General features: G+C 34.3%; 1 protein-coding gene across 2 annotated transcripts in view; it reads left to right on the top strand.

Moving 5' to 3' along the window:
* Positions 1 to 17,323, top strand: part of mirr (iroquois-class homeodomain protein mirror) — a 162,793-nt gene that overhangs the window by 77,821 nt on the left and 67,649 nt on the right. For both annotated transcript variants that reach the window (XM_074118925.1, XM_074118923.1), the window contains exon 3: positions 14,720 to 14,826. In XM_074118925.1, coding sequence (XP_073975026.1) covers positions 14,720 to 14,826 — 107 coding nt within the window. The remainder of the gene's footprint in view (positions 1 to 14,719; positions 14,827 to 17,323) is intronic.

The raw sequence follows: 17,323 nt of genomic DNA, 5'->3' as shown, positions 1-17,323 counted from the left end.
TTCTTTAAATTTATTATCTGCTTTACTTTGTCTTTTTCTTGTCCCTCGTAAGAGGAAGTATTGTGATCAAGCTGATGTTTTCATGAACTCAATCGTCCAATCAACTTGCACCATTTCAATGATTTCAACCAATCAGGTGTTTGGTGCATAAACCAGCTCGTCCAATATGGCTACTAATCAGCTGATACTACACTAGATTATAGTACAAATATAAAGCTTTAATTTATAATAATAACTGACAATTTATTAGGTAATATTTGAATTACACATAAATAAATTCATGCAATAAATATGTACTTGCTATAACCAAAAGCATCGTTTAGCCAAACGTTCCCAATTTAATAAGTATTTTTCTTCCTGCAATTATCCAATTAAATACAATGCAACAAATTTTCTCCCGTAATTTTGAGTAAATTATTTATTCTTGCTTTGCTGATCATTATTTTTGGTGACTGATTCATAGTTTAAATAGGATGAAAAAATAATTGCCATTTCAGTCGTGATACATTTATTCTGCCGAGCTTTCGACCTAGGGACTAGGTCATCTTCAGAGTTGTGGAACATATTGTTAACAATCTGTAAATATGTTCCACAGCCCTGAAGATGACCTAGTCCCTAGGTCGAAAGCTCGGCAGAATAAATGTATCACGACTGAAATGACTATATTTTTTCATCCTATTGATACTCTTGCTTTGTTTCTCACTCGTGGGCTTAGCGCGATCGGAAAATTATCATGGAAATACGGTAGTCATTTAATCTGCTCAAAATAACTGGAAAAATTATCACTTTATGATATTACCTTTCAGATTTACACCAGAAAACCTATTTCTCTTGAAGGCAGAAAAGTGATTCTTACACAGTCGAGTCAGTAAGTGTGTACCTAACTGTATGTGATAAGAATAATACCAAAACCACAGATCGCTGAGTACTTTTGAATCGTAATACTTCAGCTTACAATAGTAAGAAAAAGTAGTAGTATTGAGCAGTAAATTGGCAAAATGGTAAAGAAAAAAAACTTTCTAAAATAGGATATTATTTGATAAATTAACTTGAGTTGTTTTATTAACAAAATTAAGTAGTTGTTGTGAAGCTCAGAAGCAACAGGTACATGATGGCACCATTATCTAGTTAATATGTAACTCATTATCATAAACAAGCTATATAATTATTCATTTAATGTTATAATTTCATATCCACTTATACACATGCAGTTTGTTAGTATAGTTGCATAAATTATTTTGGAGTGTGGAAAATATATATATATATTATTTTTGTGTAAAAAAATGTAAAAATAATAAACATTATGCACCAATTATGCAGGAATTGGTTAGAAAAGGGAAGAAATTGTTATTTTAGTTGTCTGTTTCAGTCTCTGGTCATTGACCGAGTTAGTTGAGAGCTATTTCTGGTTGACTTGATGATTTCCTGTATGATGGTGCTAGACAATGATGAAAACTTCGCTAACATACTGGCCTAACGCTGTTACTGTGATATCTTGATGTTATTGTTGCTTACAAGTACTACCGAGCAAACGATATTTAGAGTAGTAGAGAAGAAATTGGCGTTAAGTTAGGAGGTAGAGGATCGTGTGGCTGTATGATTGGTCGTAGAATTGTAGAACAGCCAGGTAGTGCGCAAGAGAGGATCATTTATTTAGAGTATGAACTTATTGACGAAAGACTTAAGATTGTAATCCCTAAGAAAATTTTGAAATAACTAATTATCTAGAATAATACGAGCAGTTTACTCTTATAAAATATAGAACCAAGTATATAACTTTAAGGGCTAATCAAACTGGCAGTGTAACAGCGTGCTTAACATTTGAATTATCACTTCTTTCTCCTGGCGATGTCTTCGTACTTACGCAATCTGGTTTTATTGCCTTCTTTGTGAAGCTTGCTACCCAGAAAAACCGTAATGTTGTGTTGGGCAATTGCCTTCTCTATTCTTGAATTACGTACCAGCCAGCAGCAACAATACTCCAAATATTGAAATGGTTGTCAATTTCTAAATACCTATTTCAGTTCCTATTTCTCTGCCTGATTCTGCTGCTATTCTTGAGGCTATACTAACTTGTCACGTGAGGAGCCATAGTGCAACCAGCTTATCTACATTAGACTTTGTGCTCGCGTCAAGGAAAATTGTTAATTAATATTATTTTTAATTGCAGTTGGAGAAAGTAGCGTTTCTTACGACGTTCTTGACCACTAAGATCTGGTAGACCTATAAGTAGATCTAGAAATGAAGGAGATTGTAAATCCAAATCTACTCTTTGATCTACTGTGATTTTTATCATGTGCCGATCTTTGAATACGGAATGTAGTCGACTGGAAAGTATGGAATACGTATTTTGAGTGAGTAGGCCGGAGTTAGCCTATTGATATGCTAACCCAAGGTAGTCGCTCGTACCTTCATTCCCTGAAGGGCTCAGCAGTATTGAGGTGCGTATTGACAGGCTAGAAAAATACCTGCGGACCAGACCACAGCCTCTCTAAATATTATGATCTAATGATTTGGGCAATGGTCTATTTTCTTTTGGTCTGAATGTCAATAGGTGAAGGTTTCCAGCAGATTTGGAAATAAGAATGACCGCCGGGAATACTCATTTTGAGAACCCATGAATACAAAAAAGTGTATTTAAGAAAGTGGAATCTGTAATTGTGTGTTTTTGTCTGTGCATGTATGTCGTAACTCTACCGTAACTCAGAAATCAAAAATCCGCCACATTAAGGTTTTTGGGTCAAAACCACTTTACTGAAAATAGCACTTTACTAAGTCAAGTTTTCAGTATTTTAGATTTTCCGAAAGTTGCTTCTACGATTTTCTTCAAAATTAGTGCATTAAAAGTAAAATATGTTGACCTAAACTTTTATTTGCAACATTTTTCAGAAAAATTGTATTAAGTTACTTCTAAAAAGGGGGCGCCTCGGTAACCGAGCGGTTGAAAGGCGAGACCTGCGAAGCTAATATGCTTTATGGTACTGGGTTCGATTCCCGGTCTTAGGCCTTGGATTTTATTTAATGGTTAATAAAAGAAATTTACAGTAAAGTATGTTTGCTAGTTGCCTCCGTCCACGTCACCTTATTGGTAGTTGGACGTTAAGCCTTGCCTGAAAAAATAGGCGATTACTTTACTTTACTTACTTTTACTTTACTTCTAAAAAGGGGAGTTGGCTAGGTATTCCTTTAAAGTACACCATTACTATCTATACAGTTTATTGTACTGTTCTTGCTACTTATATAGCAATAATAATCAAATTCGAAGTTAATTTTTTGAATTAAAAAAAAAAACTTATTTAATTGAGTTTTCAAGCATTTGAAGATTCTCTTGAAAACGACTCCAAGGATTTTATTTAAACTGTTCAGAAACGGAGCAATCTACAACTACAAACTACATTTAGATTAGATTAGATTATCGGGACGGGACCTGTGCCCCACTGCCCTGCAGCTAAAAGAGGCTTATTGTGCCTTCCCCTTTGGTTCTAATAGATGAAACCTCCCCTACCAAAGAGGTTGAGGACTTTCCCTACTAGTTCTTTTTCCACTACTACCTCCTTTGACCTCAAAGTTCCAAAGATTTCATAGCGCAATCCAGCGAGTGAGAGGCCGTTTCCTCCTCATCCTGACACAATCTGCACAACGGTTCCGAGCTAATAAGCCCCCACCTTGTACAGATGACTATGCCCTATGTGTACTGTGTAAATACATTGTGGTGTGTAACAGTATATGTTGCTCATGTTCATGTTGTTAGGCTAGGATACTCGCAGGTACCGTGAAGAAGTGGCTAGTCCACGTCTCCCTATGGGGAACAATCTACATTTACAATCTACAACTTACATTTGAAACGATTACGGGTACTTTGGGGTAGATGGGTAGTTAGATTACCACTTGAGTATCATTTTACTGCAATTTACGGTCCTATCTCTTGTGTACTGTTAGGGATGAATCATACTGATAGATTTATAACATCAATCATTTTTCGAGAAAAAAACGTTTTAAAGCAGTTCACGGAAAGAGTTACATTGTAACCAGATTTTTTTCAAAACCAATCCCATGTTATTCCTCCTTGTAACAAATCAAATCGAATTTCTAATCGATTACCATACTATCCAAATCCCTACCAAATGAACATCATGTAGCCAGAAGGAGGTTAGTGATAAATTCATTGGTAAATAGCCCAGTGAACGGATAGGTACAGGTTAATGGGAGTTGAAGTGCAATAAATAGTTAGTTCACCTGTTGCATAGCCTTTGATTACGTGACGTCATGAAACTTATTACTAGATTAATCATGTTTAGAACTTACACGTCACAAACTGTTTGAAATGCTTCTTCTTAAGATTATAAAATTTTAAATTATAGGTATATATTATTTTATTGTTTAATCAAATTTCGCTATATTCTTACTTTCTAAAAGAAGTTTTTGCGATCGTGCTGATGTTAGAATTTGAGTTCGCCGGAAATACCAATATTAAAAACAGAAATTATCCAATGATCATAAATATTTCATTACATTCATACGATACAATGCTACGTAATATCTCCCAAATAGGATCGAATCTAGCTGCTGGCCGATAGATTTACTCTGCCTAGGAGCTTCTAACTGCTCACACAATGCCCGATGATAGGCAATGTTGTCTACAACGAGAGGATTCTGTGCAAAGACGGAGAGAAAAAATGCCCCGGGCGCCAATGACCTTTAATGATGACGCGCCTTAAATTAAAAACAAAACAAAAAAACGTTCAGAATAATTAGGAAACTGTTTTGCGCCAGAAAAATCATGAGATTCTTTTATTTTTTTGGATATTTTTAATAATTATGAGAACAATAATTGCGTAATGAATGCTGTCATAACCAGGTCGGTGAAATTCGTTTTCAAAAAAACACTCTTGTCATAACAGAGGTTTGTTGGAAAAATTATAGTAAAATAACGATAATTATTATAAGCTAATCTATTCCCTGATCTCTGTATGAGGTTCCTAGGTAAATTTAAGGGCTGGCCGCAGGACTCGAACTCGAGGTCTGATGCCACTGGGCTAATCTCCTCCCTAAGGGCTTGCGCTTATTATTCTTATTTATTTATTTAAAGCGCGTCAATGTTTGAGGTAATTGGCGTCCGAAACTTTTTTAGTGCTCTGCCCTCCACCGGGAAGTGTTCTTTCGTTACTGACACTATTATGAACTATTATTATAAGGAGAAATGAAAGAGAATGTCAGTGTATGTGAAACCAATCTTACAGATGAGTCAGTAATGAAGGCATAAAATGGATTTAAGTGTAACAACGGCACGCCATGATAATGCCTTTAAAGAAAGGCAAAATTTGGTTCCACTATCATTGCAAAATATACGTTAAATAGATTTTTTTTTAAAAAAAAAATTTACGTCTGGTCATCCAGAAACTACGTTGCTGCCCCGATTTTTCTTAGGGATATGCGGATGGAAAGGTCTACCAAATCGATATAGCCGTGTCCGTTACATCTAACCTGAGCCGTAGCACAGGGAAAGATCCCCTTGGGAAAGACTTAGCCCTGTTACCTAGCGGAGATATCTGCTACTGATGCTGCTGGAATAAGGTTATCCAGCCCGTAACTAAATCGGTAAAGAGGTGTAAAGTTAGTACGGGAATTAGAATATTTCGTATTTAATGATTGCGGTTTCCCTAAAACCTCCAGCTATTCTGTTATTTATTTAAGGAAATAATTGTTCGCCATTATTTAAGTAATTACTTGACTGATTTCCCGTTCTGTTTTCCCGTGCTTCAAACTCCCTCTCAAGCACGTACTTGACTCTTTATTATCTTTTGTAAATTATTTGAAATTTAAATCTTTCATTTTGGAGAAGTTATGGCAACAAGAGTTTATTGTGTCAGCATTGTCATTTCAAAATGTCTTCCACTTGCTCCGAAAAAAACTTTTCGCTGGCGTTATATTTAAGAATTTTGAGCTCAAGAAAATTTTGCATTTAGAAATCGTGATAGGAATGTTTTTCATCTTTGTATTTTTTGAGGGGGGGAACCTGTTTGACCGGAAATCAAAATTGATAGCCTACAGTCTTTTCTAAAATACACATCATATTGAACAATACATAAATGAATAAATTTAATTCCCCGTAATAAATGTTGCAAAAAGAAATTTCCATTACAATCTATTAAAGTTAATAGATAAGCGCACAATATAATCAATATTAGTAACTTAAGCATTATACTAATAACTAACTGCATTAACTGGCAGCTTAAGGTTATAACACTAAGTTGTGGTTATATTAACATTTTTATTATTGTATATTACAAACAATTGTCCTCCATTTATGTATAAGGTAAAGGGATAATCAGGTATTTAACACAAACCTGTTACAATGTGAATAACAACTTATGTTAATTTCAGTTGTATAAAGTGTGCTGTGTTGTATTTCTAGTTAAGTATATAATACTCGGCTTCACTGATATATTGTTAATACATGTGTCCTCCACTGACTGTTATATCCATTACAAGAGGATTTCTCTGCTCCTGGAATTCAACATTAGGCGGACAAAAAAGTGCCGAGAGCGAGTGGGTATTATATCTGGCCGCAATAAATAAGATATGTATACATTATAAAAATCTCTGAAGCGACCCAACAGGATTACCAGTTCCGAGTTTCTTTATCTCTTACACTGCCTTTTTAATACCACTCTATTGTGAAAGATGAAGCTTTTGATGCTGTCTCGCTTTAGTCACAAGATAAATAACCCTGTGTGCTTAATGGTAAGGTCAATAATACAGATTTAAACAACTATAGTTTTCTTATAAAAGGATAACTTAAAGTAAATGGACCATACTTGGATAAAAACGTATTGGTAAATAGTGTTAAAATTTGGTTTAAAAAAGAATATTTATTATTCCTCCAATAGTTGCCTAATTAGCCTTAACAGTGGTTTTAAGAGGAATAAAAGTGTAGTTTCTGTAATAATAGTTGAATTGAAGAAAACACAGCTCAAGCTGGCTACTGCCTTTAATCGTATAAGATGGTAATGAATTCTTCTCGAGGTAATGGAATCATGAAAGAGTCCAATAGGCTCGTTGGTTCAGTGAAGATGAAGGCGATAAATGTGAAGGACCAAATTGAAGAGAATGACCAGGAGTGATGAAAATATTTAACTAAAATAATTAAAGCTCTGAAGAATACATGAAAGTTATAGAGCAAACTATGTCTACAGTGCAGGGAATAAAAGACCACCCTTGGCCAGAAGAAGGGTAAATCTAACAATTCTCCACTCCACGTTCTCTTAGCTCAGAAAAAAAATCAAAGTGATGATTAGTAAGATGACGGAATGTAAGCAGACGATTATCCAGTAATCCGATGATGTTCAGGAAGTTAACCTGTTAAGTTCAGGTAGACTTAACTTGTATTCATCATGCGTTGGCCACAAAAGTATGGTTTCAGATAAATTGAAACATGTCAAAAAGACGATCATGCAGGATGATGATCCTGGGCACTGAAATTGTCTCAAATTAAATAATAAATGTGAAATTCACTCTGCATTTCAGATGCAGGTCAGATGAATAAAATTAATTGAAAATACTTTGAAAACTTAACAGGTGATCACGCTGAAGGCCAAACGAAAACTACACCTCGAAAAGAACTTGGCCGCAAGTTAAATGTAAAATAAAAACAGTAACAAATCACCATTAGTAAAACAATAATTCAATAATAAAATTTGGGATAATGATGTAAAAAATGTAATAACGGAAAAATGATAATTTTATACATAATAAAGTTATACAAAAAAATGCATACCAAAAACATGTACCAATCACCTGCCACCAGATGTTACTAAATATGGCTTCAATAAAATGTTAAAATGTCACCCTAATTTGTTTCAAGATCAAACAAAGTTCGCTTATATAATAACAACCATTTGCAATTAAGCAGTAAAACTATTATTCAAAAATCATTTCTATTTTCGATCTCTCAGTGTACAATACTCTCTTTTTCAATAATATCAAATGTTTCCTATCAATTTCTAAAATATGGCTTTTTTTTATCCAGAACCTTCTGTCATGTTATAATTTATTCTAACAAATCCGAAAGAGTAGGAGCAAACTCTAGTTGTGAGAGTGGTTTTTGTATTCTTCATCATTAACATTAAACATAACAATCGTTTCTAGGAATAATAATAATGCTAGAGTTGACTTAGTAATGCTAGGGCCAATTTAGTTTGGATAAAGCTATCTAATGTGAATATAATTATTCGTAAAATTTTATTTATTCCAGAATAAAGAACTATAGTTATTTATTTAACAAGTGTGGAAAGTAGTACTTTTCCTCACGCGAGGCAGGGTTTGCACGCACGAGCGAGCGAAGCGATGCGAGTGCAAGTGCAAATTGCCGAGTGTGAGGAAAATACTTTACACTAGAGTTAAATATTATATTTTTTCTGCAACCATTTATTAACTAATAAAATTAAAAATTTCATTTTTACAGTCTACAAAAAGTAATTTATTTATTATAAACATTTATTGTTATATTACAATTATTTACATTACTTACGTATTTACATTACTTATTACATTTTCTGCTGTTTCCTTTATTGATGGAGGAGTGTTTTCTAAACAGGCATCACTAGAATCCATTGTAAATTTCTATAAGGTAACACTATAACCTTTTTAACTGTTATAATTAAAAATATCTAATTATTTATTAAAGTATTATTTTTATTTCTATATTCCTTTCAATTTTTATTTTATTTTTTAATATTCGTTTTTTAATTATTTAAATAAAATAAATTTAAATAAGCTTATTAGAGTTTTACAGAAAATATTTATGTTAATAACAAAACTTCTTATATCAAGGAAGCACAATAAAGTTTTTCCACTCACTTGTGCGGAAAGTGACACTAATGGGAATTTCCCCCACTAGTGTGGGAAGTTGGGCATTACACAGCTGATTTTAATTGAGTAATGAGAACTTCCCTACATGGTTGCAGAAAAAATATTAATTCATAACTGTACAAAATGACTTTGAAATGTGGAAAGAAATAAGATCTAACGGAAATGTTGACTTGATCCAACGAGGGTGATCAGTCGTGTGTTATAAATGTGCTATATTTAATATTTCTCTCCATTTTATTTTGTTTAATGCTTTAGATTTTAAAGATGTATATAGTTGTTTGTTTAGTACTTTTCGGATAAAACAAAATCTAAAAAATTAATAACCAATAGTTTAACAATCGATATTGCAGGAGAAAATGAATTTTTCAAAGATGATTGATTTACAAAAATAAGCATATTTTCTGAAGTAGAATGCTGTGATACTGAAATTCAATTTTTCAAATCTCCGTTTGCAAACTAATCATGATTTCCCTAAATGGACAACCGATCTATGAAGCTCTTAACAACATTTTATAAATTTTTTTATATTAACAGTTGTAAAATTGAAAGACAAAGCTGTAATATTAGAAAAATGATCCTCTTTCACGCAAAAATTCGTTAGTATTTATGGACGGATATCAAAGTGAACAAACATTATTCTGCTTTTTATTTATATATAACTCAGAAGAATTTTTTTTTACATCAACAGTTCCATTCTCAATTTTAATCATTTTATTCGACGTATAAATATAAAAGGTACACCCACCAAAAATAACACAAACTACGAGTATAATAGTTGCCACGGTAGCCGAGCGGTTAATAGCGGGGAAATAATATATGTATTATTGGTAATGGGTTCGATTCCCGGTCTCAGGCTTTGGATTTTATTTAATGGTTAGTAGAAGAAAATTATAGTAAAGTATATTAGCTATCTGCCTCCGTCTAGGACCCTGTCGTGTTGGCAGTTCGTCGTAAAACCCACCTGAAAAAAATTGGCAATACTTTAATTAATATAATTCAAAAATTTATTAATTTAAATATAAACATTAGTATTCCTAATAAAACTTCTATCAAATAAGTCCTGACGAGCACAATTTGATTCATGTTATTTGTGTTTTATGTTCTAGCAATTCTTAGCGTAGATGCAACAAAAAAACTTTCAATATGCAAAAGCGCACAGACTTGTTGCACTTCTTGTCATTCATGCATTTTACATGTTTAAAATGAGCAGTAGTATTTACTAAAAAGTTTAAAAAAAACAAACATTATTTTAAACTAATACGAGGGTCGTTTGAAAAGTCCGTGCAAAAATAAAAACTACTTAATTTTTTGGGGTAAACCTTTTTTATTTTTCAACATAGTCTCCTTTTAGGCTTATACACTTCGTCCAACGCTGCTCTAGTTTGTTGATCCCTTCCGAATAATAGGATTTGTCCAAGTCTGAAAAATAGCCATTCGTTTCTGCAATCACCTCCTCGTTTGAATAAAATCTTTTTCCCGCCAGCCATTTCTTCATATTGGGGAACAAATAGTAGTCCGAGGGAGCCAAGTCTGGAGAATAGGGGGGATGTGAAACGAGTTGGAACTCTATTTCCATTAATTTTGCGACCACAACTGCTGAGGTATGAGCTGGTGCGTTGTCGTGATGGAAAAGGACTTTTTTGTGGGCGTTTTTCTTGCAGTTCGGTTTTCAAACGGTCCAATAACGATGAATAATATGCACCTGTAATAGTTTTACCCTTTTCCAGATAGTCGATGAGGATTATTCCTTGCGAATCCCAAAAGACAGTCGCCATAATCTTTCCGGCCTTTCTTGGCGCAGATTCCCCCTTGGTAACCCATTGTTTAGATTGTTCTTTGGTCTCAGGAGTGTAGTGATGTATCCATGTTTCATCCACAGTGACGAACCGACGCTTAAAGTTCTGCGGATTCTTCTGGAACAGCTGCAAACCGTCCTTGCAACACACGATTTCCTTTTTGGTCAAGCGTGAGCAATCGCGGCACCCATCTTGCGGATAGCTTTGTCATGTCCAAATGTTGATGCAAAATATTATGTACCCGTCATTCGAGATGCCCACAGCACTAGCAATCTCACGCACCTTCACTCTTCTGTCATCCATCACCATATCATGGATTTTATCAATGATTTCTGGAGTAGTAACCTCAACAGGGCGTCCAGAACGTTCAGCGTCACTTGTGCCCATATGGCCACTCCGAAAATTTTGAAACCACTTATAAACTGTTCTAATCGAAGGTGCAGAGTCACCATAATGTTTATCAAGTTTCTCTTTAGTCTCCTGAGGCGTTTTGCCTTTCATAAAGTAGTGTTTAATCAACACACGAAATTCTTTTTCGTCCATTTTTTGAAAATCACTCGACTTCCTCGATTCAAACGAATGCCAAACACAAAGAAATAGACCGATCTGGCTGAAACTTGGTGTGTGTTCTCCCAAGAGATGCTACTAACTAAACATAACCTCGATACGCGCCAGTGGTGCTATCTCTCTGACTTTGCACGGACTTTTCAAACGACCCTCGTATTAACAGACGCTGTGTATAAATTGATCAAAATAAACTTATCTTCACACTGGGCGCTGCTAAGCAAAACCTAAACTTATTGTGATAAAGAGGAAAGAGAAATAAGAAACGATTGTGAGATCGAATCAGAGCTGCTGTGCAGATGAGCCAACAAAACGGGCACTTTGTATCACTTAGGCCTGCCGCGCCCGAAAAAAGTTAAAAGTCTTTAAATTCGTTAAAATAATAGCTTCAAATAATCAATTAGGTTTATTTAAAGGGTATTTTTTTCCAACTTTTGGTTAGATGTTAATTGCACGAAAGAATTGAGTTCACTTGTAATTATAATATAATCTGCAACTTATATTTGTCTAATATTTTAGAAAAAGAACAGCTACATCACTGGGTATAAATGTTACACGAACGGTGTTACTGGAATTAATGTAATGATCGTATAAATCACGATTAAGTTGTAAACGTGTGAATCTTTAAGAAATTCTGGTTGTAATAACATTAATATAAAGCGATTCATCGCATATAATTGGAGCAACCAATAATTTCTTGTAAATTATGTTAGTTGTACAATTTATTATGATTTATGTAGAGTAAAGAATGGCTAAGGCTACTATGGTAGTAGCTATGTCAGCGTTATTGTGTTATGACTTCTATTCTGATGTATAGGCGCGGGGCATTTTCCTCCAGGTTTGAGGCCAACAAAGTACTTCATTAGAAGGCACTTCTTAAAGAAAGCCACGTCAAGCAGACACTGCGCTCTATAAAGATAACGCTGTGAGCTCTAGGCTGGACAGTCGGCACTAAACAAGTTCATCCCAGAATGAAGGCCACTCTCCCATACAATACTGAAATATTATTAATGGATCTATAAGGTATATAAGGTTCTATGTACATGCCGGCTATGTCACCTCTAATTATTAATAACTTTACTACAGTTAATTTCTAATGGTGGTTACCACCGGTCTCCAAAATACTTTGCCCACTACTTGTAAATAGACATCCGTACTCCTGATTAACTATGTAAGGCTCCTTTCAAAAACTTCTTCGGAATTCATATTGTCCGTCCTGTCAACCTTCACTTACTGCAGCAAATGACTTCATCTATTCATCCTGGTTTCCCCTTATTCATTTTTTATGATTATAACAAGTCTAGTCCTCTTCTTTAAGCATTTCTCCTTTCAAGACTCTCTTATTACTGACTTCAAATAATATTTCATGGGCGTTAACCCGAAAGGTGTCGTGCACTTCTGTGTGGGTGTCACCGGGGCATTTTTCCTCATGTACTCTATTTCTAAGTTCTTGCTTTTTATGTTCAATATTGTGGGGTCTTCGAAGTATTTTATTCTTTACAAATATAGATTAACCAAACTATATTAAGTTAAGTACAAATTGTCACTATTTAAAATTTTACAAAATAATTTTATAGACATACTACGCCCTTATTTAAACTTTAAAAATGCACTTATTTCCGGCATTTCCATTTCCTCGTCCATTTTGGAATGTTGGTATTAACCACAATTTTTTGATCTTCTTGGGTTTGAAAAAATGATACTATCTTTTAAAAAGTCAAATATGCAATCTCTAAACTGTTCGCCGTTTCACATTCGAAAAAGAAACCAGTATCTTATTTTTATTTGCGCCGTTCACTGCCCAACTCGAAACTAACTCCATAAAAGTGGAGAAATGCGATGAAATAATTGTACATTGTTTTTCTAAAACTCCGTTTATAATTAAAATTCAAATAAATTTACCGTTATCATTCAGCGCCTGCTTCTGAATTTGAGTCAGAATTATTGCAACGATTTACACGGAGAGCACGGAGTTAATCAAAATGGCTTCTTAAATAAATTATTTATTAATTAATTGCCAAACAAACTTTATCGTTTAATGGTGTTAATCTTTATTATTTGGGAAATTTATTATAAATACAAAAAGCTATGACTGATCCAAGTGCTTTGACACTTAAATTTAAGATTTATTTAAAAAAGAATGGATTTAATCAGTTGTGAACAATGAACGGCCCATTTTCCCTGGGAGTACCAGCTGTAGCCAATCAGAACGCAGCCTCTTTGAGGAAAACAAGGGAAAAACGAGAAAAAAAAGCGGTGGAAGGAGTGGCAGCTGCTTGGGAATCCCCGCTGTGAGTTTTTACGCGGTTACTTATTAGAAATAACTATTTACAGCTGATTCAAGCATGAAAAAACATGTTTCACACCCTTTCCATTTTATGAAGATTTTCAAGTTGAGCTGTACAAAAAACTCAAAGGAAAATATTAAATTGTAATAAACTGTGAATTTGTGTGGGAATATGCTCACGAGGAAACCGCGTCCGGGTTTAATGGTTCTAAACTACATATTGTATTTCGAAAATCTGGAACAAAAAATAATTAAATGTAATCAGTTCTGTCAGAGAAATATTTTACTGTTTTCAAATATGAATATACAGGTTTCGTGACCGTAAATTGTTAAACTTAGGTTGGAAGATTTGCGAGGAATCGGTCAAATAAAACAACTCGTCTTTTTGCCAACGTTTCGACAAATATATTGTCCTCTTCAGGGCCTGGATATTACAAATACAAAGCAATTTACAGAGTCAGTAACATATAAAAACAGTAAAAATCAGTAATACAAAAATAAACGGTAAAATACAATAAATTCTTTATAATTATTAAAACTTACGTGGCTATGTGGGTTGGTTGAGTTACAGAAACTAAGAGCCAGAACTGGAGAAGCAGGTCTATATATACAGATATAGCGGGATTTACACGGGAATTTTATACCTCAGATATTGATGTACCTTAAAAAATATAAAAAAATAAAGCGAAAAAAAAGCTTAGTTACAATCAGATTCCGTGGAGAACTTAAACTAAATACAAAATTGACTGAAATGAAAATGAAAATTGATTGAGAAATTAACTGAATCGTTGAAGATCTAAGTTCTGAGAAATTATTCTACAAGAAATGCCACTTTGCAGTGTGTCCTTCACTACATTGAGTTTTCGCTGATTTTCATGTATACATCACAATTCTGTAACGTTTATCGCAATAATTTTCTCAGCAAAACGAGTTTAGGAAATTTCTATGAAGAAGTGTTGGTCCACAGAAGGAGTGACGAACTTAAAGGGCAATCTGCCCTTTCTCTGGGCACCAATGAATTCATCATATTTTCCTTGTTTATTCTAGATTGTATTAGATTTAATCTTCAAGCGTCTGAAAAAAAAAATGCTAACCGTGAACAATAAATTATTGTAAAAACAAACAAATTACATAAAGTATAAAATATGTAATGAATAACTCATAAAATTTCCATAATTAACAATTGTATTGTATATTTCAGGGGGTCGGCCTTGATGTGAAGGATGGACTAGCTTCAGGAGCGGCATGGCCGTACCCTTCTGTCTACCATCCGTACGACGCTGCTTTTGCTGCGTATCCATTTAACGGGTAAGATGATCAAATAAAACCACTTTACTATTATGACAAGATAGCAGGCCTCCACAAAAAAAAAAATATATATAAGGCCGTAGATAAGGCTAGTGTCGGTATTACTCAAAGAATCTTCTTGACAGTTGGTACAAATGTAGTATCTACTTAGTTTCAGCCATCCTCAGGGCCCATCTTGACGTATCACCAAATAAATATACACACCTACACTTGTACTTATACTAAACACACATCTAAGCATTCGATTTTTGATTAGTGAGCAAACATTGAAAAGATTCTGTCTAAGTTAAATTTCTTTTTTGTGTGTGTATGTGTGTGTGGTTTGAACCGTCACCATAGTCGGCGGCACCAGACCATGGACCAAGAGCAGAAACCATATCTCACCCGACTAAAGTCATCTGTATTCTCATTCCAATCCACTTGAAAGGATGTAAACTAGTGTTAGAAAAAATAACGAGTTATCGCCTCGTTAATTACTATTAAATACGCCTACAGATAATACATTTGGAATGTAAGCATTGAGCCTACCTCGCTAAGTAAGCCTGAAGCTTATTGTTTAAGAACTGTGGCCAATTCTGTTATATCGGTTATCTGTAACACATTTTAGTTGTGGGATACGTGTAGATCTGGAAAAACTAAAACAAATCCATATTAAGTCGTATTGCTTTTTTCTTTAAATTGTTTACGTTATCGCTATGGCATCTTTGTATCACGGAATTAGTTGATGAATAATGTGCATTCATTTATTTTTTAAATTAGGTGTGGAAATTTGACGAGATGTAGTTGTAAATATTTCATGCAGCACTTAGGGGAAAAAATAAAATCTCTTAAAATTTTGATCTGAACTGCCATCTTTTGAAAAAGGCGAAAAATTTAGGATTGCTTTTGTTCTCATTGTTTAATTAAGTTTAATTTGATTATAATGCAGTTTTCGGGATGAATCTAATTCCGAATTCTCTCCCATCCACATTTAAATATCTTTTTTTCCTCTTTATTAAAAAGGCTAAGTTCAATAAAGCAATTAAAAATAATAATAATATGCGTGTTGCACATTGGACAGTCTATCAGAAGGATCGATCTAACTGTTGTTTTGTTAATAATGTGTTGGTATGGTGAGTATATTGCCCTGGTGCCTCCTCATTACCATGCCAGCAATGTCGCTTGTCTCTCTCTATATATCATGTATATAAGAACCATCGTTCGTCACACAACACAGTAGCCGATACAAAGCCATGATTGGCTAACGTATGACTGTTAAACCCATTCTCTGAACTTATATGATGACTCAGTCGCCGTGTACATGCTACTTGATTCCCAAAAATGGTCAGTACTAAATGTATATATTAAATGTATTAAAAGAGACTCGCCTATCACGTAGCTTACACACTCTACAAGAAGAACTCTTTGTCCGATCAGGAGTGGTCCCGAGTCTATAACTTCTTCCTTTTCCAAATATGTATCGTATTTCCGCCACGTACGCGCCATTGTCCCCGAATTCCATCTCCATAATTGTTTGATTGTGGACAATGTTTAAATTCTCCATTTATGTTCCGGGTCTAGGCATTGTAACCACGAGTTCAATATACGCTGTAAACTAATTTTTATATTTTCAGTTAGGAATTTATTAATAAATTGTTGATGCTCTCTCATTTCGGAAAGATTTCTGTTTAAACTCATTAACTGCAAACGTTGTCTTACACCAAACTTTTAGATTAACATCAAACCTATTTAAAAGATTAACATTCTGTTTTGGAGTGCCTCCCTAACTAAAGATCTGCATTCCTGAATGAGATGGTATCTAGGTGATGCCTAGGGTTTTAACGAATAGTGGTAGATGATAATGAGGAGATATGGGATCGGCAAGGGTGAGAAGGTTGTAGTGGAATTTTAGTACACCTAGATATAACCAAATCAGGAATAAAAGGGATATTGAGGTCATTATGGAGGATTTTCAGCTTGGGTTGAAGAGAATTGGAAGGTTTGGCAAAGGTTCAGCTCCGTCAGTCCAGATAGGTCAAGTAAATGTCTTTTATTTGGTAGTGCTAGTTAGGAATGTTTTACTGGTAACCGTCGTAATACTAGATGGTATTGTCTTTTGAGTTTTGTGTGGGAATTTCCCCCATGAGTCGATGGTCTAAATACAGTATAACAGATTGCGGATTTGTCCCGCGTAAGAGTTTGGGCTTTAGTTGAAGCAGATGATGGCAACTACACCTCTACTTAAAGTAAAGGAGTTGAAGTTGCTTTTGGTTTCATTTACTATTATTTTCTATTTGTAAAACCATGTTTAAAGAGCCGTTAGGTGAGCCTACAAGACTCATCTAGCGACAAACCGGATCTGTGTTTCGAGAACGAGATCGTTGTATCACTAGCGAAAGGGCTTTGTGTGAATATGTCTAAAGGACGTAGAAAAGTTTTCCAAGGTCGTGTGATAGCAATTAGTAAGTAATAAATTGTAAATTACAGTAATAACTAGTATAACTATATTTCATTGTAA

The sequence above is a fragment of the Rhodnius prolixus genome, unplaced genomic scaffold (assembly GCF_049639745.1).
Source record: "Rhodnius prolixus isolate KJV_2025 unplaced genomic scaffold, Rpr scaffold_2, whole genome shotgun sequence".
NCBI classification, from domain to species: domain Eukaryota; kingdom Metazoa; phylum Arthropoda; class Insecta; order Hemiptera; family Reduviidae; genus Rhodnius; species Rhodnius prolixus.
The sequence above is the reverse complement of the archived record's forward strand: the minus strand, read 5'-3'. Positions and strand labels throughout refer to the sequence as shown.